The sequence below is a fragment of the Cyprinodon variegatus genome, unplaced genomic scaffold (genome assembly GCF_000732505.1).
Source record: "Cyprinodon variegatus isolate N-32 unplaced genomic scaffold, C_variegatus-1.0 Scaffold1155, whole genome shotgun sequence".
Classification (NCBI taxonomy): Eukaryota; Metazoa; Chordata; class Actinopteri; order Cyprinodontiformes; family Cyprinodontidae; genus Cyprinodon; species Cyprinodon variegatus.
In genome coordinates, this window is record NW_015151608.1 from 130695 (window position 1) to 154846 (window position 24152).

Consider the following 24152-nt stretch of genomic DNA (forward strand, 5'->3'; position numbering starts at 1 on the left):
TAGATAGATAGATAGATAGATAGATAGATAGATAGATAGATAGATAAACAACGCTAACTTTTGTTACTTACAATAATCGTTGCTTCTAAAAAGTATTAGGCCTAATGTTTGTATCTACACAACAAACGCTGCACAACAGGGTTCTCAGTACAAACTGCATTTAGCAATGTCATTCCATCAATGTTGCACAACAGTATTTTCTAAATACAACTTAAAAAACTCTTGAATTTTTTCTCAGTATATGCTTCTGTTTTTACAGCCGTCATTAGAGCTTTTTTCTGTGTCAGGACTCTGGTGTTTCCCAGTCAGTTCTGCTGAGACCTGCATAGCAGGAGGAACTCAGGCTATATGAGGCTAGCTGTGGTTGGACAGTGAGTCATTTTGCTCAATTCCTGCTCTTACTCACCAGAGGAAGCCGGACAGGTCTGGGGTTGGCCTCTGGAATAAGGTAAGATCATACAGAGGTTATATATGAGTCAATGTTCATGAGGGAATCATTTGTCACTTTTAAATACCAATAATGGTTGTTTTGGTGCCACAAATTGAAGCAACTGACAATATTTCAAAATAAAATAGACTTAAAGTGCTTCTTTCCTTTCCTAAAAGCCCAGGCCGTGTGTATGCAGCAGTTCATGCTTGGTGTACTTACGGAGATATAGGGCTGAACCTTTTGGCAAGGGAACCACCCCACTGAACCACTCGTCAGATTTTTTCCCTGTGAAACATACAATCACACGGTTAGAAAGGACTAACCAGACTGTAATTTCAGAGCAGGTGCATCATTAAACAGACATAAATCATTAAGTTACATAGAAACTCTGCAATGTGACACATTTAAAAAGGTATTTCTGCAAAGTCTGGTTACAGAAAAATAAATCATATAAAAACATAACCATGACAGGGGTATCAAATATACCAGATATGGATATCCAGGAAGTCTAAATAATTCAATAGGTCCAATTTCCTCCATCAGTGGAGATTATTATGACTCTGAGTTATCTTAATGCAGAACTTTTATTGCATCCTACAACTTGAAGACACTCAATAGATACAAAAAAACAATTATCTTTGTTCTGTTCATCTTATTAGTTTCAATGAAAGAAGAAAAAACAGGAATGTTTGATAATAGTTGCAATTACTTTATTAAAATTTGTACCTCCTTGTTTTTAATGATATATTGAGTAACAATGCAGTTTTGTATCAATACATGCTGAAGAGGATGAAAAGGTATGCACTATATTCCTGCTGGTGTTAGATTATTCATTATGTTAATGTTATGGGCGGAGTCTTAGGATGGTGATGATTCAGAAGATTATTTAACTCAAAAAAGCTGAAGGAAGTTGCAAATCCTTACTCTACCGCTTGATCTATGACTGCCCACCAAAGAAAAAGCATCAGTCTCCGAATCGGTTAAAAATGTTCAAGGTTTAGCCCATCATTTTTTTGCCCATAGACTGCTGAAGATCCCCATCACTCTGGAGGATAAGTGGCAGTAGATGGATGAATGGTTTACTTCTGATCAGTAATTTCTCATCAGCAGATGTCATCCCAGACTATCCCTTTCTGTCAAGATGGATTAAGTCATAATTCAATTCAATTTGGACTATTTATATAGCTCCACAACACGCATCATTTTAAAGCACTTTAGAGAGACATTACAGTCAGGCCAGTTAAATATTTCTGTCAAAGAAAACTAGTTCATTGCATCCAGTCATTGACTTGCAAGACATGATCCTCCTAGATGAGCTTGCAGTATCAAATTCAGCTTGCATTTAGTTGTTGACAGTGTTTTGATTGTCCATGTGTTGGATGACTGAGAACCTTCCCCAGCATCCATGATGCTTTATGCTATAACTCCCAAATCAAATGTATTTACATACACTCTAAGTTTGGGGCAGAGAAAGGTTCAGAGTATCATCAGCATTGTTTGTGTTTAAAGTATCTTTCTCCTGACTTTCTGAGGAAATGAAACTTAATTTTAATGTATTTATTTTCCCAATCAGCATTCAAGCGAATCTTACAGACTGCACAGACCACAGACAGGAGTAGACTAGTGAAGGCTTGGTTTGAGGAAGGAAGTGAAAGGCAGAAAATAAGGTTAAAAAAACAAGAACAATGTTTAAAAAAAAAAAAAAAAAACTACAGAAAAGTAGCCAGACTCGTAATAAGGGAGCATGTTTGCTTTAATCCAGGCTTACCTCCCACCAGGACAGCTCAACATCGGCCCGGGTCAGCTCGATTATGTCACCTCTAAAGAGCTGAAGAGGCTGGCCAAAGCCCACAGGGGGTGGCGGCAGGCCATAATACTCCTGGCACACCTCCATCTTTGGACATCCTGAAATGAAGGAGGAATGGAGGGGATTCTATTCTACTGTATAATACTGGAAAGAACAGAACTGGACATTCAGATGTGTGAAAAGGTATTTGCTCCCTTACAGACTTCTTCAGTTTTTCCATTTTTTCCCAAAGTTTTTCTCACCTAAAGTATGAACCCTGACCTTATCTAAGGCAAGTGAGGTCTGCAAGGTTTTAGTTGACCTTTTTAGGTGCCTCTGGTGTAATTTATTTGGAAAGCCAACCACTTCTAGAAAAGTTCACCACTTCTCCAAGCTTTTACTATGGTTCTTATGGTAGTTCCTTGGAATCCCAAAGCCTTAAAAAGGATTTTTTACTGCAGTTATATAATTCTATAATCAATAATGACTAAACTATTAGCTAAACTAATAATTCCTCAAAGGGTTTGATAATGTAAAACTTTAGTGACAAAATTAGAAGAAATAGAGGCACTTTGTAAAAGAGTAAATTATTTTCATGAAAGTATTTTACAAACCTCTAGGCTGCAATAGAATGATTGAAAGATTAATAAGCAATACCTTACCTGGGCTGGAACTCCCTGAGGATCTCGGTGTTCTATCCTGAGGGTGCAAAGAGAAAGGTTTAATGTAGTAAAAGAAAAAAGATTTAGGAGGAATATTGACATTTAGATACTTATTTTAATCTATTTTCATACCTTTTTATTATTGCTAGAATAATCTGTGAATTCAAAAGGACAGATTTCATAAATACATTTAACCAAAACCAGAATAAATTTGCAACTATGAATGCCAAAAAACACACCTGAGTTTCGTCCACATCCGGGGACTCTGCCTAAACACTCCTTATGTGCTGCCATTTTACAACGCGTGCACTGATAGCCCTGAAAGAATGTCCCCCTGGATACAACATGAAGGGATTAAGCTCTAGTATATCCTTTTTAATAATATATGAGTTGTGAGAGGTGGAAAAGTACCTTAACAGCATTGAGCAGGCTTTGCAGGAGGTTGTTTCCTCAAAGCATTGCATCTGGAAGTCGTGGTTATTTGCAGTCGAGTTCTCAGGACTCATGTTTGACCTGCAGCAATATGCACAGTAGAAAGGCTTTGACCAAGGCTGGACACACTGCTGTTTTTTTTTAGCAGGTCAAGGTAAACACTTGAAAAAAATGAACTGTCTTTGCTGTAGTGCTTAGAAGTCAGATAAAACATTCAAGAAATAAAGAGATGTCTGTGCATTTCTTGTTGGGTTCAGTAATCACTATTATAAAAGAATTTCAGTAAAATTTCCAGGTGTTTCTTAAGCTGATATAGTTTGCATATAGAACTTTGATCAGTCTTGAAGACCAGGCATGCAGATACTGCAGCCAGTTTAATGTGATGAAGTTTCACATCTGCTTTGTGTGTCTTTTAAAAAAATCTTGGGGAAAAATCTGACTGTTCAGCTGTGAAAAGTGGCCATATTTTTTTGCTTCAGTTTAAGCCTATTCGGTAGGTTGGTACCAGTGTGTGCGTGTGTCCATGCGTGATAACTCACATTGCCATCTCGAACTGCTCCAGCCACTTTTTCTTCAGTTCTCTGGTTTTGAAGTAGAAATCGTAACCAAACCTCCCGTAGCAATTCAGCAAGAGGAACAGATATGACCACTGTTCACACAGAAACACACACACGTGCCTGCTTAATGGAGGTACTCAACATTTACAGGGTCTTGCATAAGATTTTTATTTTTGCAGATTGTAGATGCATATGTAAAGAGGAATTGAATGATATACTTCTATTCCATTTTAATCATGTTCAAATGTGAGATTCTTCTATATTTTAATTTCTTTGTCCAAATCATTTGTGGTACCAGCTCTTGCTGCAGTTACAGCTGTTGGTCATTCGGTGTATGTCTCTACCAGCTTCACACTTTCTTCTTGCTCAACTCATTCAGATTGGATACATACTGTCTGTAAATCTTAACTATAAAATCTTGCCGACTCCTCTGAAATGAAAACGTAGCCCTAGCATATTTAGAGTGACATTTCTATTGACCCACAAAGGTTAGTTGAGATAGAAAAGTTTTCCCAGTGGGAAAAACTTCATAGACAATCGAGAAATCATCGGCCTCATATCACTGCTGATCTGCATTTGCATGTTCACTGTGTTTTCTTTACAATTCTCCATTTGTGATAAATTCCTAGTATTCTAGCTTGGAAGATCTCCTTGCCATAACCCTAATTCTTAGCTGCCACTAAAAATTTTTCCCTTTCACTCAAGACCCCCAGAGTCATTTTGGCTGCTTCCATAGATAATGCTCTCCTTGCATAGTCACGTAGTTTTAGCTAATGTCTATGTGCTATGCTCGTTTGATTATCAGATGAAAAATTAATAACTTTTCTGTAAGATCTTCAAATATTTATATATAGTGTAAAAACCCATTCCTGTTCAGTATTTGTCTACAGCTTTACCCCTGATTTGTCTGTGTGTTCCTTGGCCTTCATATTGTTGTTTGTTCTCTAACAAACCTCTAATTTGCTGACAGCAAAGCTGTGATTGTACTGAGATTCATTAATATTTCCGAAGGAGATGACCCCTGCAATAGGCATTACCTTCTTGTTGTCCTTTTCCACTGTGACTTCATCTCGTATGTGGTAGTTATGTAGTTCAATGATTTCCTTGAGCTCAAAACTTTCTCCGCTCTTCTTTTTACAAATGATCACAGCTTTGTCGAAAAGGAAGGCGTATCTGATTTAAAGTAAAACATGGTGTCAATCATGGAGCCAACCTACAGGAATCATGATGGTTATAATAACAATACCGACCTGTCCTGTTTGGACTTTTTCTCTGAGCTGCAGATTTTCAGCTCACCGTCGATCTTTGGACGGCCAAAGAGTGCCAGAGACTGAGTCTAAAGGAGCAGAAGATTATCAACATCCTATCAGAGCACCCCCACGCCCGCCCAAAGAAGAGAAAATGAATTGAATTGAATGACCTTACCAGGTTTTCTATGGACATCTGAAAGCTGGTGATTTGTTTAATGATCTCGTTGTCTCTTTTCACTTCATTAACACATTGAGCCAAGTCCTGAGAACGCATAAAGAAATGAATGAATAAAAAAAAAATAAAATACAAACTTCTGGTTAGAAATTTAAATCAGTCTTTACACACACACTTACTCTCATTGCATCAAGACCTGCTCTGAGATTGTCCTTGTCTGTTGGGTCAGTTGTGTGTTTCATCAACTCCTAACACAATTAAAAAACAGGACATTACATAAAACCGACCAGAAACCAAAGGTACTTTGAGCGCTTGTATAACAGGTGTCCACACAGACCTGCAACAGTAGATGATATTTAAGGACTCTCTGCATAGGAACCATGAGTAAATCCCTGAGGGAAAAACGGCCACTGTTTGCTCTCTTTGAACATTCCTGAAGAGGAAGACAAGAAGTCAGTATCTGTGAGGTAAATTTAATGAAAATGGAGACAGATTTCTATATTTTGTTTCACATGCTTTATACTAAAACACTCTCTTGAGTTTCCTGTACATGTAATATACATTTATATTCCCAGGTCATAAAGGTCATCGATAACAGGTGATACATGTGCCTTCACACTATCATGAAATGGAAAAAGAATCATAAGCTAAAATAAAACTTGTAGATGCTCAGAAAGAATTCAACTAAAGAGAACTTTGAACAATCTTAAAACTGACATTTACTCCTGGGATTCTTGGATCTAAATAGACTAAATATGTACAAGTTCATGAGCAAAGTCTTTGGAAATTAATATTAAAAGAAATGAGCCTTTAACAATCCTCCTCTGGTTGGTAAAAAGGTTTGTTTTCAATATTTAAGCCAAGAGCCGACAGTATACCTATAAGAAATGACAGGGAGATAATTCATTGAACATGTAAATGGATTAGAACAGGCTGCTTTGTCTCTGTGATGAAATGAAATGGAGGAAATCAGACCATGAGTTCTCCTTTTCACTTCTGAAGGTCTCGCTTAGAGAACAGCTCGCGGATGTAAAAACAAACAATCAAAAAAACAGAACCAATCTCAAAAGTACTTTCCCATCAGTCGAATAAAATGCTTATCCAGCAGAGTTAAAAAAAAAAAAATTCTGACTTCCCGGTTAGTTGTATCTGTTTTTGACATTGTGGGGACATCCTCACCTCCAGCTTCATCCTGACATCCTCTCTGTCACTTGAGACTTTATCTAGGTGCTTTGTTGCTGCCTCTACCTGGCTGCAATAATGGCCGTATAGTAGGAGCCTGATAGGAGAATATATAAATCATTGAAACATTTAAATCTGCAATGTTTCTAATCAGCGGGAACAGTTGGGTATATATGCTTTTGGAGGTGCTGCATACCTTTCCTTGTAGTTTATAAACACCTGGTAAAGATTCTTGGCTCCGAGATTTGAAATTGAGTTTCGGACTTCCTCCAGCAAAGACCGATGGGTTTTAGCCAACTCCTAAGAAAAACCCACAGCCAAATGGATGAGTCATTATTAAATGCAGGGCTTTCAGTAACTAACCAGACAATCTTCTACCTTACCTTTACATTTATGAAGATACTTTCAATGTCGTGAGGCTGAAGAAACTTTTCAAGGGGCTTCATAAAGTGCTGAAACGAAACAGGGGAAATATTGATGAATATTTGTTCAAGGACATTTCTTAAGAGCTTTAGAACCTACTGGCACAATCTCCAGAATGTATAAGGCATCTGACCTAGCAGGTGTAGAGATCTGTATATAAATTAAAGAAATTTTAGAATACTTTATTATTGCTATATTGATATTTTAATAAAATACAGCCATGTGAAATCCAAATAAAATAAATGAACAACAAAAACAAATTAACATTTAAATTACTGTTAAATCTAATAAAAATAGGTTTCTATTTAGGAAACCCCCCATTTATTTCCACCTTAAACCCTCACTCAGGCCTAACACATCAGGTGCAATAGATGCTAACATAATTACTCAGATCTTTTAAGCAGTTTTCAATTAAACTACAGACATCCAATTTGGTGTGCCTGTAAGTATATGTGAGACAGATAGTAGTTTAAAAAGTAGCTTAAAAGGAAAGTACATAGGGGTTATAATACATATGGCATCATTTTCTCGTAGCCAGTTCTCACGATGGGAAAGCTGGGAGAGCATCAAATTAAAGTAAGCCATTTGTCTTCACAATGACTCAAAGAAAATAGCCATTTACTTAGACTTGTCTGTATCTTTAGTCAAAGTAACAATTAAAAAGTTTGAAACAACTTTGACAAAGAAGGCAGAACAACAATCTGTGTGAATCTTTCCACCAAGAACATGAGGTAGATAGAAAGGAAGGAAATTATTGCAATAAAAAGGAAGATTTATTTTAAGATATTTTATACTGTATCGTCAATGGTTTAAATAAACACACAGGGCTCTGCATCTATGGGACTATGCATGTGTTTGTGTGTTTTTCATACCTGTAGGATAGATTCCAGTGTATCAGTGTATTTCTCTTCAGTCTGTCGGATTTCCTGCAGGCAACACTCTCGCTTGTCAACACCAGTCTTCTGCTGCTGCACAAGGAGAGAAAGCATAATGTCAGACAAGGCTCCACAGTTCCTACTATACGCTTGAACATGTGTTTTTTATTTATTTTTTGAATAAATAACAAAAAACAAATATATTTGTTTATGTTGAATAAAACATCTAATGCAAAACAAAGAATTATTAATATAGCACAAAGCATGAAACATTATCACAACTGTTTTTTTTCTAATCATGACTACCCAATAACATTTTTACAAAAACTGCTCCTGAAATACATAATGTTACATTTGAAATCTTTACATGAATATAGAATATTTCTGCATGCTCTCCATTTCCATGACTGACTCACGTTTTTTGTGAAAATAATGGCTTAAAATATGGAGAGAAAAAGGAAAAAGATAGAGGAACATAAATATATTTAGTTAAGACTATTATAGACGACAACTTTTAATGTGCAGAGTGAAACTCAGAAGCAGCATAGTATAGTGTTTTTTTTTTTTAAATCATATTCTGAGGCAGATGATCCAGAGAAGACACTGAAATAAACTGAGGCTCAATTGGCAACTGACTGAAAACCTATTAGGGATCAAGACATAGGAAAAATAGAAACATAGGTACACTGAATTAGCCAATTAACAGAAGGTTATGGTTAAGAGAGAAAAACAAAAAAGGGGGAAAAAAGCAGGGAAGAAAGATAACAAATAAGAAGATACACAAATAATGACTAGAGAAAGAAAAGACAAAATTTAGTAAAAAAAACTTAGAAATATACTGGAGAAATACCATACCAGTCAAAAAGGTAAACAAACTGAACTAAAATACACATGAAAGGAAACACAAAGTGGTAATCTTCACACAAGATTACAAAAACAACAAAGCACAAAAGCTATGCTAATGTAGCAACACAGATCTTTATGCAAATTCCAGTGCAGTTAACAGAGGAGATGATGTTTTGACAGACAGAACAAATTTTCCTCATCTAAATCTATAATACAAGAATATCTATGATAGTGAAAGACCACAGTGCATGACCTAAAAGTTCTTCTGTCTCTCAGGACCCTCAGTCAGACTCAAGCCGGCGTTTGATGTGATCAGAAAACAGATGGTCGGGGAAACCTGACTCATTTCTAAAGTTCAAAATGACGAATGTCAAAGACCTGCAGAGTTTGTAGGTTACCAGAGGCTGCTCTGAGGCTGCCTGCTGTTTGAGGAACAACACTGTGTGAAGCACTCACAGTTTCAGGCTGCTCTGTCCTCATCAAGTCTTCATAGATCTCATCGCCTTCATTATCCTCATCCTCCACAAAGTCGTACAAGTCGTCATCTTCATCCACTGTATCACTGACAATGGAAAGCAAACACCATTTATTTGTTTGTTTGTGTTTGTGTAGAGCTTATCAAACAATGATGTAGCTTTTAAAGTTATAGGTGGTGAAGTGAGACTGTTAAAATTGCTTAAAATGAGATTTTACACTGCTAAATTGATCTTGAAAGAAGGACAAGTTTTTTTTAAATTAAGTGTATTTCCCTTAATTTGAGTAGGAAAATAAGGTGAATTGTTTTTTTCTTATTTTAAATGTAAATTGTCTGGTTCCATTAGTAAAGTGTCTCACTTACCTCCTCAATTCAAGAACGAATACACTTATTTGAAAGAAAAAAGGACTTATTTATATTTCAATTTTTGCTTAATGGGAAATAATTTTTTAACTAGTAGAGTTACATTTTTTTTCCAACTTTTTTTACTGCTGTGTTATTGTTCCTAAATTAAAAGAACTTCAACATAAAATTCATTTACAATAAATAGTACTTCTTACTCTCTGTTTGTAAAATTTCTTGCAAACAGAAAGTAAAAATGGTTAAACCTGTTTGACAATACATTTTAATAGGTAAAGCATCTCCTCATGTCCAAATAAAGAAAAAATCCATTTTTAATTTTTTCTTGAAAGATAAAAATCTATATATTCTGAGCAACTTACTCTATCTGGTCAGAAAGGCCACTATAGATCTCATCATCTGGAGCCGATCCTTCCAAAGGAAAAGGCCTGGGGAAAAGAAAAATAGATTTAGATCCATATGTTTTCTGCTTCATTTACCTCCTGCTATGAGAGTGAAAAATACATAAGACAACTAATTTCTTGAATAATTTCCAGAGAATATAAATCTTATTAAGCTGTCAATGTGATTGGTTAGAAGTCACACTTCCATTTGAGCATAGGTGAATTATAGTTAACTTGTGAAGAAGGAAAGCAGCAAGAACACTTCGTAGAAGGAAGTAAAACCGATGAAGAAGTGAAAATCAGGATGAGAATCAGGGCAGTGTGGGTGAAAGTACTGAGATGGGAGTCCGTCATACAGCATAAGATCCATAGCAAGTGGGATTTTTTTAAAAACTGCATTTATGTATAAACCCCATATCTTGCATTGTGACGCTAGTCTAGGAAGGATGTTGTCCGTATCGTTTATGGCCTGTACTTATGAAGCTATATTTCATGTCAGGGACTATTTACATTACTTTCAGTCATTTGCACACTGATGGAGGCAAGCTACATGGGCCTCTCTGACAGAAACAAGGTTGCCATTTACAGGGAACACCGGGCCCTTTGATTACCACCTGTAGGCAATGCAGGGAAAATGTCTGAACCTAGGACAAAGTGGCTTTGGGGACAGGAGTGGGGGTTGAACCCTCTCTTTGCAGGAGAAACTCCTGCATCCTACACCACTGTCTCGCCATACCTCTATGTTTTTATATCTTTAATCAAATATTATCAAAAACAGCTCAATGGAATTTCTAGTTAGCGACCTGTTTTCCGATCAATAAAATACCAGTATATTAGTGAAAAAGAGTTTTCTTTTTTCTTTTTCATCTGAATATCATTAATTTAGTTGTAGAACATGCTGTCCCGCAGTGGCTCTACCAGCTGAAAGAAACATCTTAAAGAGTCATTCATCATATTTTTTTTCTTTGCAGCTTAATGATAGCAATAACATTTATATACAGTTCAGACCATTACATTTCACTCAAGCCACACTCTACAAATGATTTTTTACACATTTTCTACCACTAAGCTTGATTTAACTCCATTCTATAACCCTTTAAACCACCAGTTCCGTGGCAGATTTTCGTGGCCTTTATTGACGGTAATAAAACAGAAAATAGGCAGAGAAGGAAGGACTTCATTTATAGATGGGTCAACACTCAAACCTAGCATTTGTAGAGCTACAGTAACATCTATTTTCCAGCTGCTGCTAATTAAACACAGGTGAATAATGGTGAGCAGCTGTTTAAAACCATGCGTGGTTGGCACACTTGGACATGCAGGGTTGTTTGTGGAAGAAGGTTGATAAGATGGGTGAACAAGCCAGCACTTGATCATGTAAACAACTGCAAATTAGATCTAAATGAAAAATGAGGCCAGTGGTGCAGCTAAGCCATAGATTAGCACCACTTAAACCACCTCCTGTTTGCCTGGTAAATGATTTATGATTAGTTATGATTCACACTTTATTGATATGCGGGATTTTTCTAAGCTATTCAACAAATTGCGTTTAATAGAACCATGTGATTTTCTTATAAAGATTAAATTATTCTAAAACGTTTCATGATTTTGACCCTATTCAGTCAATAATACATGGTTTAATGAATAGGATTAATACAAACAGAATGGACAAAACAATCAGAATGAGAGAGTCACAAATTTACTCACTGAAATCCTCGTTGTACAGCAACATGTGAATGGGACAGAATGGACAAAGTGTTCATGACCTGCAATTCAAAAGGAGAACCAAAATGAAAACCATAATGATGTTAATGAAATGAATAAAGGGAGGAGTGATTTGATAAACACTGTTAAACATGTTATAAAGACACTAAATTATGCGGCTTTAACTCAGTTTCAGTCTTCTTAAAGATGGTATCTGGATGAGCAAGCTAAGATTACTAGTTTCATGAGAGATTTGGTCACAGCTTCTGAGATATGACACAAGGGTCCATATTAGACTAACTTTTATTTCTAATCTGTATTTCAACTCAGTCGTTTTTGAATATTGTGTTGCAAATGTTAAATATTTAAGAATGCTTTAAAATGAAAATTATTTAGATTTTTTTTGATGAGATCTACCATTTGAATTTTTCTTTTATAACAGCTCTTTTGTGTCTTTCTTTTTACCAAAAAGTCTCAGTCAGCAGCTTTTAAGAGCTTCCCTTTCATTTAGGGCATTAATGGGGTGGAAGTATTTTTGATGAAATAAATATTTGAAAGAACTGCTTTGATCACTTCTGCAGATAGTTCTTTAAAGACTGATTTTAGAAAAATGCAACAGAAGCAGAACTTAACGAAATTTGTTTAAAGACCAAATTAAGTAACTTTTTTTCTGTTATTGGGAAAATATCTGAGTTTGGACTTTTTAGCAACTATTTAGGATTTGTATATATGTGATATGAAGGCACAACTCAACAATTTAAAAGTTAAGTGAAAATGTTATTACGGTAAATTAATTCTATACAATTCTATAAAGCTTATAGTTAGATTAGCTCAGGTTATCCTGAGCTATCTCGATTAGACTGCTGGAGGACAAAGGGACCCTTTTTCATCATTCTGCTTCATTATATCTCTATTTTCCCGCTCTGCAGAATTTGTTAGTTCAATCTCTTACATTACGCTCTTTCTGCTTTTTTCATACTAGCTTTGTCTGGTCTGTTCCTGTTTGGCTGTGACTCCATACTGGAGAGAAATATCAACTGTGCTGCTTCCATCAACACCTATGTTTGAAATCGGCCTGTTTTTCAATGTAGTCCTGTCTCTTTGACTGTCACTGGCTAGATGTGCTCTCTTTCATCCTCTGACATGGGAGCTGGCTCTGTTTACAGTTGCCTTTGTATCTCTGCTTCTTTCTGTATCTCTGCTTCTGTCTCCTTGAACCTCAGTCAGCCTCGGCAGATGGCCGCTCACACTGAGCCTGGTTCTGCTGAAGGTTTCTTCCTGTTAAAAGGGAGTTTTTCCTCTTCACTGTCACTACAAGCATGCTTGGTGTGAGGAATTGCATTCGAGTCAATGAGTCGATGCAATCCACTGGTTTTCCTTAGATAGAAAACTTTGAATCAATTTGACTGTATCATCTGGTTGAATTGCCTTGATATGATGTGTTTTGAATTGGTATATTGCTATATAAATAAACTGAATTGAATATAAATAAAGGTGTGCCCCAGAGTAAGATCCCATTCCATAGCATTTATCTATTGAACTCTAATCTCTTGACTGTGTTCATTTTTTAGAATGGGTTCCTACTCCAAATATTATTTTTTTCTCCAAATTTTTAGGTTATATTTTTAAAATAAGCCTGAACTCTGCTCCTCATTATTTTTGGAAGACTGTTGACTTCCGTGGAATCTTTTTTTTTTTTTTTTTTTTTTTTTTTTTGCAGTTGACTGTCTATGACACTATTCAGAAGGAGGATAAGCCATAAAATCAAGCCAACTCTTTGCAGAAGGATTTGTTTAATCCCAAAATATTTCTGGGAAGTTTATCCAAAAGAAAAAGTGCCGTGGAAAAATTGGCTGATGTGAAAGAAATAACTACAACCTTTAGAGAAATGTTGAACCAAAGTCAATGAAGAATTTGGTGGAGATTAAAAAGGATCACAACTGGAGTCAGAGTTTTAAGAGACAGAGCATTCTGACATCTCAAGAATCTGGGAAAATGGTTTGAGTTCATGTTAAACAATTGTTTAAGATTAATGTAGACTCCTTAAGAACAAATAGCGGTATCTTACCTGGGCTACGAAAAAGAAATTGGCAAATTTAGAATTAAATCCAAATTACATTTTACAAGTAGTACAAGTAATAATAGTAAAAGTAAATTTTCCACAATATGTACCATGAATTATTTTTCATATGACTTTATATTTCATTGTATTGATACTTCATTCATTGGTTTAAATTATGTATAACATGCTGCTTTACTGGAACTAACAAAGCGAAACAAGAAGATCAGTGACAGTAACAGACTGGAAGCTAATAAAAGGACTCAAGAGTCCTGGTTCCAGCACCCTGCTGACTCATTTTGTCACTGAGGACAGAACTTCCTCATTTACACTTAAACCCAAAAGAGTGCCCAACTCTCAAGCCCCCTATTTTTCTCACCTTAACCGAATGCAGCAACACAGAAAGTAAAGAAAGCTGAGAACACAGATGTCACGCACTCAGCCCTTTCAAATTATAAAATTACCAATGTGCTTCCTGTTAGGGCTGTGTGGGTAATCTGCAAGCTGCACTAGCAAGTCCGGACTCTACTCAAAGCGTTGGTTTCTGTTCTGGCATCATTGTGTTATACATTCCCCTACTGCATTGACTGTCATTTTCAGGACCAAATATTTAAATAACTAGATAAGCAGCAGTTTGAAATTGAATGTTTTAGATTATCCTATAGTAGTTGTTTTTTCTTTTCTTTTTCTATAGAGCTTCACATATATCCTGGCTGCATTAGCTCTTCTTAAATGAACTGAATTTACATTATTAAAGAGGATTCAGGAGAAAGTGTATCACTGCAGGACCCGCAGCTATTTGTTGTGTTGTTTTTTTTTCAATAAACTGTTTCTTATTTAAGACATATCCATATGCACCAAAGAAATACACTGCATTTACACCAGGCATACTGCTCTTTGAATAGAGCGTGCTGAAGGCATTCCAATAGAAATATTGCTGGAGATCTTTAAACTTGATGAGGCCATATTTGTTCATGATAAATTTGAGTTGATTGCAGCTTTCTCTGGAACCATAACCCAGTGTTCTGTTTCATAAATGAGTAAAGTATTTAGTAAATTGAATTAATAAATAGCGACTCTGGGAGTGAGTATTTGATATTTTCATCTCAACAGGCAAGAACTTGGTGAGGATGTATTTAATTGTGCATTTGACGACACCGTCTCTGTCGGGAGCTATTATTATTCACTTTAAGCTTACTTATATGCACTGAAGAAGACTTGTCCTCCGCCCATCAAAGGTTATCAATCACATTGAGTAATTTCTGCACACTTTTTTTCCCTGTTACTGCATGGGATTCTGCTGCAGGCGGAGAGTAAATCCAGCTCTAACTTTAAAGCTTAATGCATTCTGTCATTGCAAGGTTTTCTCGGTGACAATCAGGTTAAATAACATGAAAGATGCATTTAAACAGCAACGATTTTAAGAGAGGGTAATTACCAGCTAGGGAGGCCATTAAATGAGGTCACAATCAAAAATGTAGTCCTAAAAGGCAGCCATTACATCAAGATATCATTTAAATTTTTGATAATGATACTGGTAAATCATGTCATTTATCATTAATGTGTCTGGGTTTTAACAGTTTGAGCAAGCACAGAGAGAATGAGAGAATTACCTGGACTTAAAGCCTAGGCCATAAATACTAACGTTTTTTCTTCTCGTCTAAGGAAGGTTGTTCGTACAACAAAAGAGGTTTACAATAGTTAAGACCAGTCCCTGTGTAAGCAGGCCAGAATCAAAAGGAGTTTAGAGCAGCTAAGAAAAGCTACAGTGTGATTTTAAAAGCAGCTTCATAGCTATTAACATTGATACAGCCTGTAGGACCTTGGACAACACAAGGTAAACCAGTCCCTCCATGCTGTGATAACCCTTCTCCTCTCTCCCTAATGCTGTAATTGAACTAAAGATACCCATAAACTCCAGCACTTGATGTTTTTTCTCTCTTCTGCCTGAAATCCTGGGCTGACCAACTTCCCCCGGCCTTCACTCAGACCATAAGCAACACTCTGGAGCTCTGTCCTTCATGCTTCAAAAGCTTCACCATCATCCCAGTCCCACATAAATGAAATTTAACAACTATGGTAAATGGCATGTACTTATATAGCGCCTTTATTCAAGTTAGGAGACTTGACCAAAGCGCTTTACACTACATTCATTCACCCATTCACGTACACACTCACACACTGATGGTGGCAAGCTACATTGTAGCCACAGCTGCCCTGGGGCTCACTGACAGAAGCAGGGCTGCCGTACACTGGCGCCACCGGGCCCTCTGACCACCATCAGTAGACAATGCAGGTGAAGTGTCTTGCCAAGTCGGAGCTGGGGCTTTTTATCCGTCAATCCTTCGATTTTCAGGGCAAACTCCTACATCCAACGCCACTGTCGCCCCAACTATAGGCATTTAGCCCTGATATCTGTGATGTTAAAACGTCTTTGAGCATCCGGTATTGAAGTATCTGAAGAACATCACATCAGTGAACTTCTGCAGTTTACCTACTAGCCGAGCATCTAGGAATGTCAGCTTTCACTTAATCCTGGACCATCAGCGATGTCCAGCAGGATGATGTTGTGTTCTTCTGCTCAACTTTCAAGATACACTGCCCAGACATTAGGAGCACCAGATGCTCCTAATGCTGACGTTTAACATCCTCCACCTTCATCACTCGATTATCAGATGCCTGCAACTAACCTAATGCACCTAACTAACCAGTTTCAGTAGGTGAGGATAGGTAACATATTCTCCACCAACACAGGACACCCCCCGGTCCACTTGGATAGACAAGAGTCAGGACAACAATATTCTCAACATCTTCAAATTCCTAGTGTTGCAAGTTAGACACATAGGACCCAGGCAGGATTCAATCCCACACACTCCCTGGTTAAAGTCATGCGCACTGACCAGTCAGCCAAAGTAATATTCCTGGAGGCATGATCATTCAGACGCATAGTGACATAACCAAACTGTCCCACTTTTGGAACCTGTCCTGGTTCTCACACATGCTGTTCAAAAGAAAGCCCAGCAGAGACTGTAATTACTGTAGCTACACAAGTAGTAAAACCTTCCAAAGGAGCCACTAGTCATCTTCTACAACGCAAGTACTTCTTATTTCCTATGTTTGTCACTGGTGTGATTTGGTTTAATCGCAAAACAAGACAGGGTCAAATTGTTTGCAAAGAACAATCAGTGGGGCTGACCGTCCTTCCATCCAAGACTGGTACAAGCCTAGAATTAGGGGGGGAAAAAACAGCTAACATCTCTGCAGACCACATTTTCTGCAAGCACTTCTATCTTTGGTTGGCTCTACAGAGCTCTATTTGCAAACACTAACTACCGCAGAAAAAGTTTCATCCTCCATCCTATCTCTCTGATGAACATAAAAAAAAGCAGCTCACAGCCTGATAAGTCAGCTACACCCCCTGAGAAAAAAAGCACATCCTAACCAAACACATGTACATTGCTGTTATATATTTAAACCTGATGTCAGTACACTGCGAGCGTTGTAGGTGAAGTTAAATTACTTGATTATGCACACAGTTGTAATGAAAAAAAAAGCTTGCTCTGCTTTTCTAAAGGGATGTAATCAATATGTTAAGTGCTTAATGTCATTATACGTATACATATATTTTTTCATTGCTTTTATATCCATTATTTATCCATGTAGGGATTAATTCTCTGTTTTATCAGAGACCTATTCACAGAGACCATACAACACTAAAGCACAACACTGTTTAAACAGATAACACTACAGATATCACTGAGCATAAGCAAAGTTATTAAAACTTGGTCCAGTAAAAACTGAGTGAGAACTAGGTCATGTTTGGACTGCTAAATTAATTCTCAATGTATAGGAGGGAAGTTATGAATATTTGTTACGTTAGTTTCAAGCTGTGTGAAGTGGAGTCTAGGCTAATTGTTATGAGGAATGTATCTGCATCTAACAGGATGCAAGATGGATGAAGAGTCAGTTACCCCCGAAATAACAGTTTTTTTTTTTTAAATAAGTTTACACTTTACCTCACTCCACTTCAGAGAATGGGCATCTACTACCTTATGTGTTCTCTTATTTATCTGGAGAAATTGTAATGTTCCACACAGAACCTGTAATTAAAACTGCAGTTTCTACAAGATCTTTCCCTGTTCTATATTTTTCATAGTTGCCTAAATCTGTTCAGGGTCACAGGAGGGATGATCCACATGTCCAGTCATAGACAAATAGAAAGGCACCACCCATAAGAGTAATGATTGCCTATATATACACATGTTAAAGCCCCATGCCCTCTGTACATTTATTAGCCAAGAGCTGTGGTTGTGCGCTGCAGTCACCCTGAGCTTTTAATTAGACTCTAACATGTGATTAGCTAACCTTCACAGTAAGCAGCCTTCAGGGTAGATAACTGGACTGAAGCAGAATTAGCCTAGCCCTTGATGGTGATGAGGCTCACAGAATCAGCTCCTTCTCTGCTGCAGTACACTCCCATTGAAAACAAATACATACATATTGCATTCATCTATACCTTTTGTGAATGAAGTCAATATGATAATTGCTGACATATTCATTTAATTTGTTATTTGACATCATTTAAAGCTATTTGACATTTTGAGTAAAATTGAAAACATTGTATACATTTAATCATTTGTTTTTTGAAATCATTTTGTGGCACTTTGCAATCCCCATACGGCCCAGGTGCCGCTGAAGATAGAAAGTTAAGCTAATGTGTAATGATGAATAAAAAATATCTGCGCCTTGTAAGAGGGAAATAGAAAAACTGTTTTCATACCTTTCCAAAGTCCCGCACATCAAACAGCTCAAAGGCTTCAAACAGGTCATTCTTCTTGAGATAAAACTTCTCTTGGCAGACTACCAGGAAGGTCCGGATATTTTTAAGGCACAGAAACTAAAAAGAAATGAAAGCACAAACATTGCTTTATCTTGTAAATTAAGAACAAAGTGTTTTTATTAAATTTTCATCTTTGTATTATTTATTTATTTTCTTTCAACTTCATTTTACTCACTTTTACTCTGCCACAATACAACCATGAAAACACTGTTAGGAAATCTGGGAATACTGTACATGTTCTAGTTTGTCACTACAATGACAGAGCATTATGTTATTTGATTGATGTGCCGAAAGGATTTAGATATCATCCCATAAATAGACATATTACCATCTATTTTCAAAGTAATTTATTATAACTGGTATATTTGCTTCTGTCTCCTTGAACCCAGTCAGCCTCGGCAGATGGCCGCTCACACTGAGTCGGGTTCTGCTGGAGGTTTCTTCCTACTAAAAGGGAGTTTTTCCTCTCCACTGTCGCTAGAAGAATGAGTGGTGTGAGGGATTGCTTTTGAGTCAATGAGTCGATGCAATCAACTGGTTTTCCTTGGATAGAAATGTTTGAATCACTCTGACTGGATTATCTGGTTGAATTGTCTCTGTAAAGTGCCTTGAGATGACATGTGTTATGTATTGGCACTGTATAAATAAACTGAATTGAATGGCACCCATACCTATTGACACAATTTTTTTCAGACCATAAATTAACCTAGATGAACCAGAGAAAAACCACAAATGCACTAGGCAAAAATCAGAAATCCACACAGAAAGAATGCAAGCTGGGGTTTGCATTGCAAGCAGGATTTTCAACTAGACAACTAGACAGCCCACCTTAAACGAATCAACATCTACATAAAAAAGGGACAGACAAACCTTCTTATACATGCACACATTTTGATTAAAACAACTCTCAAAATGTTTATTATTACAGTTTTTCGATATGCAAATACAGAAATCATAAACGGCCTCCCTCTCTCAAATTTTTTTTAGATGTGTTTGTATGTAAAAACAATTTTAAAACAATTAAGATATTTTCTAAAGGTAAACAGAATATTCTGAAGGTAGTTACAAATTCATTAGGATACAGATTAAAACGTTCAAATATCTTTTAAGTTGTTCCTGTGTTTAAGTGTCAAAGTTTGAAGGTGTTTAGTTAACTATCTATTGTATACAAGTACTTTGCATGTTTTGTTTTATTTTGTTTTTTGCTAAATATAATATTGAATGTGAAATATAATATTGAAGTCAACAGTGAGTGACAATGGTTGATTAATTCTTTTTTTTTTATGCCACCCAAAATATTTTCAATAGGACCTGGACTGGATTTATGTTTCTGATTAACAGGCTTTTCATTTAACATCAACTCCAGGTAAAACAGGGATAGCATGTGTTACTTTAGAAATGGTAATTTACTCATCTGAATAAATAGAACAGAGATACTACTGTAATATAAAAAGCTAATAAAAAACCAAGCATTTCAACAAGTTACCAGATTCTTTTATTGTTATTGATACCCTGCTAAATGAAAGGATATATTAACCAACCGCGAGTCATCCTTGCTTTTAAAATGGAACCTTACAGTTGCATCATTCAAGCCCAATCCAAGTAGAAATGATCCTGAGGCTTCTGCAAAGTATCTCATTTTCTCTCCTGATTTTGCAAAATATTACATTACTCCTAGAGACACTCATTGTGTGCTAATGTGTAACTAGAAATTCAAGTGTTTAGTTGAAAAACTAGTTCACTTTGTAAAAGTTGATCCTGTACTCAGAACAGCTCAAATTAAATTAAATATAAATGCATCAGAAAGAAGTGAACTAAAACAGCTTTTCAGAGCAGCAGTAATTGAAGCCAAATTACGGCAGCATAAGAAACCACACGGAGCGCAGTTTGGGGAGCGGTGGTCAGACATTTGTTGCTTTATGTAACTTCCTGACTATGCTGCTCTCCTTCATCTGTCTTCCTGACAGATCTATCTCTCCGTTTGTCTGTCTTTTTGTCTGTCTCTCTGTGTCATTGTCATTCTGCTTCTGCACAGCTAAATGCAGAGGTAGAATGCAGAACTCTAATTTGAGAAAAGGGGAAACAGTAAGTTCTGGCTTCCACTGCTGAACGCATCTCATCAGCCTTTTTCTTAGTTCATACGCCTGGAACTAACAAAAAGGCTGTACTTTTGTCCATGCAACAGTTACTCAGAACAAAGTCATTATTGGTACAAGAGCAAACGAATTATACCCAACTTGTGCAATGTTATTGGGTTAGCCAATGTGCTTAAAACACCTCAGAGCAAACTCTCTGCTTTTTGTTAATAAGCAGACATTTCTCAACCATATCTGACCTCACAGGATTTCCCAGAGTTTCACGTGCACACTTCACATATTTAGCAAAGCCACAGCTGCAGACGCACACACACATTTATATGCACCAAAGTATTTGGACATCTATGTCAAATCCTATCAGAAACAGCATCATGGCTCCACTTCTGAATTCTAGGCGCAAAACATGACAGTCTATTTGCTTTGTTGCTATGTTAATACCTATCATTTCTTCATTTCACATTGGTCTCTTCGCTAATTATATCAGTGATCTCACTTGCAACCCGTAGCAACAGCATGTTTTTACCACAATGAACTTCTTAAACTGTTAAATTACAATAAAAGAACCCTGAGATTGCATATGCCTATAATAGCTTAAATAAAGATGTGTCATTAATCTAGCATAAAGTCTTTAAATTGTCTTTCTGAACAACCTTTAAATAACAGTTGCCAGCTCTTTGAGCGATTTAGAATACTTTATGAAGAGCTACAGAAACTGACACCAAGTTACACAAAATTTGATGAAAAGCAACAGCTCCGTTCACTTTTGTGATACTTGATGAAAATTCAGTCCTGCTTTTCTCTGAAGTACACATCTAACAAGAACATTTATATTTTAGCAAAATCATAATGCTAACTATGCTAACCAGGGGAGGGTTAGTGGTTAGGGCATAGAGCTTGGAATCCTGAAGTTATGAGTTCGAGCTCCACTCCGACAGAGTTCCACTCTGGGTCTCTGAGAAAGACCCAAGACCCTTAACCCCACACTGCTCCCCAGGCGCCCAACGATGGCAGCCCTCTGCTCCCTGAGGGGAACAGTTAGATGCAGATGTAAATTTCTCCAATGTGAGATCAATACAGTTTTCTTAATATTATTATTATTTATAACCCTATTAGCTTTAGCAGTGGCTGAGTGCAGTATATATCATATTTTAACAACAGAGTGAGATTCTTGATGGCTGTTTTACAATTTGTTTTTGTTTGTTTTAAGGCCAAATATTAACTGGCCAATATTTCTAAAAATGTTTGAATCAAGTATATAGAAATCCTTGATGGAACATCTTTTCATATTGCACTTCAGAATTATGACTGAGAAGCAGATAATCAGTTGGCAGTTGAATGTTTTCTGTAGGTTTGAGCACATCTCAATTTAAGGCCCTAAAGAGTCTGAAAACATCCATATTTTCCATATTATTTTCATTTAGCTTGCATTTTTTTTAATTTGTAGAGGAATCTGCCAGCAGTGTTTTGTTGTTCCCTTTATTGAAGCAGGAATTAGGGTGTTCCTTTATTCTGTGCAGAACTTTCACCCAAGGCAAGTCAACCCCTCCCTTACTGCCTCACATACTTCCATAAAATAAAAAAGAATTAAAATGAAACCCAGTCTGCCAGTCTTTAAATCTGATTAAAGCTTAAACATTATTAGCCGACTGCTGTATCTCAATTTATTTTTTACCGTTTTAATGCTTAAGCCTTAAGGATGCCAACTCTCGCTAAAACGTTGTAAAGAAAAGAAATACATAGACAATACGAAACATATCCAGGTAGAAACTGAAAGATAGTTTTTAAAAAGTGAGCATGACTCCCCGCATGCTGTGCTGCCCTGGGCAGTGAGCTATATCACTAATATTCAAATTAGCTTACTTTGAAAAATGAAAAGATTCAGACATTCGTACTTCCTGGCAAAGCCTAAGAAGAATTTCACTCCTGGGTTTGTGTTTAAGGTTCTTGAAAAAAAAAAATGTAATCTTTTTATCTGGTAACAGCTTAGCTTTACCTTTGACCGATTAACAAAACCTATATTAAAACGTCTTATAAGGTCTCACACTTGACTCACTGAAACTTGCAGAAAACCAGAGTTGATAAGCAAGAAATGATACAAATAAAGTAATTTCAATACCTTTTTTTTTTTTTACTTATACTCTCACTTAACGCATTTTTAACTTAAAAAAAAGATGAATTTGTGTCTACAATCTTTACTTAAAGCAAACCTGAAATCTTCTTGCTATCAATTAACTCTACTGATTTTAAATTGAGTATTTGAAAAAATATGGACTTTAATGCCTTTTATGTGCTGGATCATTTCCTTAACAAAATGTATTTTTTTTGTAGTAGTGTCATCTTGCTTTTCTTTCAAAAACTTTATTTTTCTCCAATATTAACTATCATCTCTACTAATACTCTGCATACAGCCAGAAGATGTAAGATAAGACATAACAATATTTTCTTATCTTATAACCTTTAGGCATCATTGATGCATGCTGGCTGAGTGGTAGCTATGAAAATCACTTATGTAAATGGAGCAGGAAAAGTTTTGTGATTCACCTGGGACATCTGTGGCCGCAGGTTGATCTCTTTCAAGTTGACGGCCTGGGGGAGCAAGTTGTTGAGCAGCTGGCAGAGCAATACACCATCTCTTAGAGCCTGGGCCAGGTCACACACCTGAGGACATTTACCACACATACGTTTGAACAGATAAGAAAAAAGAAGGGGGTATAGGTTTGTGTGCAGGTGTTTAGGTGTGGGTCAGATGCAGCTTTACCTGTGCACCCTCCCATGTGACCCGATGGTTCTCAGGAAGAACACGGCAGTCTATTAACCACATCGCACACTGCCTCCACAACTCCATCTTTGCCTGTCTTATAATTCAATGTATGGATAGATTAATTTACAGAATATAATGTTTGCAGAAGAAAAAAAGCCCAGCTTTTGGTTTAACATTGATTAAGATCCAAACTTAGTTCAGCCTGCTATAAATTGATTGGCCTACAGAAAGCATTTAACGGTCTCACATGCAGCATTTCAAGCAAACAGCTTTTTAAAAGAGATGTTTATGAAAAACTTAAAAAAAAAACATTTTGACTTCTGATCAATTGACATTGCAAATTTAAAACCAATTCAATCTTACCTCCACTAGTTTCTCCACACAGTTTTATGTCTTCTTGCCTGATTTTCACTCCTTGACTTAACTTTCATTATCTCATTTCAGACTTCGGCGCTCATGTTCTGCCTTTCTTCCGTAGTGGGTGTTCTGCAGAGCTGCACTATGTTGAAGTCTTTTAACTTCATCCCGCAACTTCCTCTTTCCTCTGACGCACCCTAACACACACACATACACACACATGCATGTATGCAAAGTTTGTGCTGTTGCTGCTGCAAACTGATAAAAAAAAAGAGCATAAGCCTGCAGGAGAATATGCGTGTAGAGTTAATGTAAGGAACTCGTCAGATGCAAAATTACTAAGTGTGCATCTGTTTTTGTGAAATGCAAAGATTCGCCTGCATCAGTGTTCAGAGAAGCACCTACTCAAATCTTTAACAGAAAATTTGAAAGAATATATTTAACATAGACATAAGCAGATTTTAAAAGTTTGAGTTTGTTTTAACTTTTAACAGTTTCA

General features: G+C 36.6%; 1 protein-coding gene across 4 annotated transcripts in view; it reads right to left on the reverse strand.

The window, feature by feature from the left end:
* Positions 1 to 23800, reverse strand: part of vav1 (vav guanine nucleotide exchange factor 1) — a 28144-nt gene extending 4344 nt beyond the window's left edge. For 2 of the 4 annotated variants that reach the window (XM_015400852.1, XM_015400855.1), the window contains exons 1-24: positions 23660 to 23800; positions 23294 to 23390; positions 23077 to 23193; positions 18380 to 18496; positions 11544 to 11602; positions 9816 to 9881; positions 9075 to 9180; positions 7770 to 7865; positions 6858 to 6926; positions 6671 to 6774; positions 6472 to 6571; positions 5630 to 5725; positions 5472 to 5540; positions 5293 to 5379; positions 5118 to 5203; positions 4905 to 5040; positions 3850 to 3959; positions 3290 to 3391; positions 3118 to 3212; positions 3011 to 3033; positions 2879 to 2915; positions 2199 to 2335; positions 650 to 715; positions 407 to 438 (exon numbers count right to left, since the gene is read on the reverse strand). In XM_015400852.1, the coding sequence (XP_015256338.1) occupies positions 407 to 438; positions 650 to 715; positions 2199 to 2335; positions 2879 to 2915; positions 3011 to 3033; positions 3118 to 3212; positions 3290 to 3391; positions 3850 to 3959; positions 4905 to 5040; positions 5118 to 5203; positions 5293 to 5379; positions 5472 to 5540; positions 5630 to 5725; positions 6472 to 6571; positions 6671 to 6774; positions 6858 to 6926; positions 7770 to 7865; positions 9075 to 9180; positions 9816 to 9881; positions 11544 to 11602; positions 18380 to 18496; positions 23077 to 23193; positions 23294 to 23380 (1997 nt within the window). In that variant the 5' untranslated portion in view covers positions 23381 to 23390; positions 23660 to 23800. The remainder of the gene's footprint in view (positions 1 to 406; positions 439 to 649; positions 716 to 2198; positions 2336 to 2878; positions 2916 to 3010; positions 3034 to 3117; positions 3213 to 3289; positions 3392 to 3849; positions 3960 to 4904; positions 5041 to 5117; positions 5204 to 5292; positions 5380 to 5471; positions 5541 to 5629; positions 5726 to 6471; positions 6572 to 6670; positions 6775 to 6857; positions 6927 to 7769; positions 7866 to 9074; positions 9181 to 9815; positions 9882 to 11543; positions 11603 to 18379; positions 18497 to 23076; positions 23194 to 23293; positions 23391 to 23659) is intronic. The other 2 variants (XM_015400854.1, XM_015400853.1) reach the window with 2 other exon arrangements.
* Positions 23801 to 24152: the final 352 nt, after the last annotated feature.